This window comes from Lycium barbarum, chromosome 1 (assembly GCF_019175385.1).
Source record: "Lycium barbarum isolate Lr01 chromosome 1, ASM1917538v2, whole genome shotgun sequence".
In the NCBI taxonomy this organism is placed as follows: Eukaryota; Viridiplantae; Streptophyta; class Magnoliopsida; order Solanales; family Solanaceae; genus Lycium; species Lycium barbarum.
The window spans coordinates 78,070,915-78,072,984 of record NC_083337.1 but is presented as its reverse complement, the minus strand read 5'-3'; the positions used below and the strand labels follow the sequence as shown (position 1 = coordinate 78,072,984).

General features: G+C 39.1%; 1 protein-coding gene across 1 annotated transcript; it reads right to left on the bottom strand.

Moving 5' to 3' along the window:
- Positions 1–1,211: 1,211 nt before the first annotated feature.
- On the bottom strand, positions 1,212–1,673 carry LOC132612562 (uncharacterized). Its single transcript, XM_060326656.1, has one exon. It carries the CDS (start codon positions 1,671–1,673, stop codon positions 1,212–1,214), a length of 462 nt encoding a protein of 153 aa, XP_060182639.1.
- Positions 1,674–2,070: the final 397 nt, after the last annotated feature.

Here is a 2,070-nt window from a genome sequence, read left to right as displayed (position 1 = left end):
ATGATATATGATGTCAGCATACATGATGACTCCATCCACCGCGTCCCTCACTACAGGGTCGGGATCTGTTATATGTATATGTATATAATGACATATGATGTCGGCACGCATGATCCGTGTTTGGAAAGTAAGTATTTTGGTACTCTGGATGATTTACTCATTTTCTGTACTTCTTTTGACATATGACATTGGTATGCATGATTTACGCTCGGAAAATAAGCACCTTGGTATTCTGGCTAATGTACTTACTTTTGTACCGTTGTTCCGATCATGGTTCTATTTTCTGTATTTCATGCCTTACATACTCAGTACATATTCCGTACTGACCCCCTTTCTTCGGGGACTGCGTTTCATGCCACGCAGGTACACCCAGATTAGTAGAAGATGTTCCAGCGGGATTGGCGAGCTCCACTTCCTTCCGGAGCGTTGCCGAGTCGGAGTTTGTATGTTATGATTTCTGGATTGATGTTAGAGACCTTGCAGACAGAGTCGTGGGTATGGGATGTCAGTCTTGTAAGCGGCTCCATCAGCCGATGCGTCATTCTGTGTTATGCTATAAATTCCATATAATTATAGATTTTGTTTGATTTGAGAACAACGAAAAAGAATATTTCTGAAAGCTTTACTATGTATTTCATTTTATTTGATTTAAAAGTTCAAAGAGACTATGTGTGTAATAAGAGTCAGCGGGTTCGCTCGGCTCCGAGTATGGGGTCGGGTGCCCATCACACCCTAGTAAGACTAGGGTGTGACAATTATCTAATCAAAACAGAATGAATAAATTTCAGTAATAACTAACTATAATAATATGACTAGAATAATTAATGCTAATTGAAAAGCTAGTACTCATGTAAACGACTACTATTACATGATCATTTATTCACTATTTACTACGACTAGAAAATATTAAAATAAAACTACTCACTCACTTCTAACAACAGATCCATCACCAATCAAGTGATTTATTTTTCCTTCAGTGTGCTCAAAGACATCTGCTACATCCAAGTGTGTGATGTCAACTTGATTTTCAGAGATAAATTAGCTTTGGGATTTTTCTCTTTCCTTTTCATTGATGCCTGATAAAGCTCAACCAAGTGCTTCGCCGTACGACAAGTACGTGACCAGTGTCCACTTCCACCACATCGATAGCATTTATTTTCTGAGCCACGTGCTTATGGCACTTCATGCCTATCATCCCTCTTTTTCCCTCTCTAGTAGTGATTCTTCTTTGATGAATGATTAACACTAAGAGAAGAATTTCTTCCTTGACCATTATCACGACCACGACCACTATCACGAGCACGACCATGACCACGACTAGGGCCACAACCTTTTTCACGCCTAGAGTAGTGGGCGTACACCTCATTCACTTCGGTGAATGGTGCAACACCAGTAGGCCGATTCTCGTGATTTTTCATCAGCAAATCATTATTTTTTTCAGCCACAAGAATATGAGCAATCAAATTACAGTACTTTATGAAACCTTTCTCTCGATATTGCTGCTGCAGGAGCACATCCAAGGCATGAAGCTTATTAGAATCACTTATCGTCTCTCCACATAGTGTCAATATAGAAGTAATTCTGAACATCTCAGAATTGTACTTCGTAACTGACTTGAAATGTTGGAGCCTTAGATTGATCCATTCATGCCGTGCTTTTGGGAGGAAGACCATTTTCATGTGGTCATACCTTTCTTTCAATTTTTTGCATAAAACGAGTGGATCCTTAATAGTAAGATATTCAATCTTCAGGGCCTCGTCAAGGTGATGATGCAACAATATCATAGCCTTGGCATTTTCTTGGTTGGATGCTTTAATTTTTTTCTTTAATGGTGTCTCCAAGACCCATAGCGTCCAGATGAATTTCAGCATCTAGCACCCATGATAGGTAGTTCTTGCCCGAAATATCAAGGGCAATAAACTCAAGTTTCGTGAGGTTAGCCATAAAATAGAGATAAGAAAAATAGTACCTTAGCCTTCGAAAATTTCTTTAGACGGTAGAGTCTCTTGCTGATAGCGTGTTATAAAAGAAATGCACCAATTATAAACTAAAGCTCCAAAACTATTGTCT

Bases quoted from the DNA above. Each gene is read 5' to 3' on its own strand.
- LOC132612562 (XM_060326656.1), bottom strand. From the start codon at position 1,673: ATGGTCTTCCTCCCAAAAGCACGGCATGAATGGATCAATCTAAGGCTC.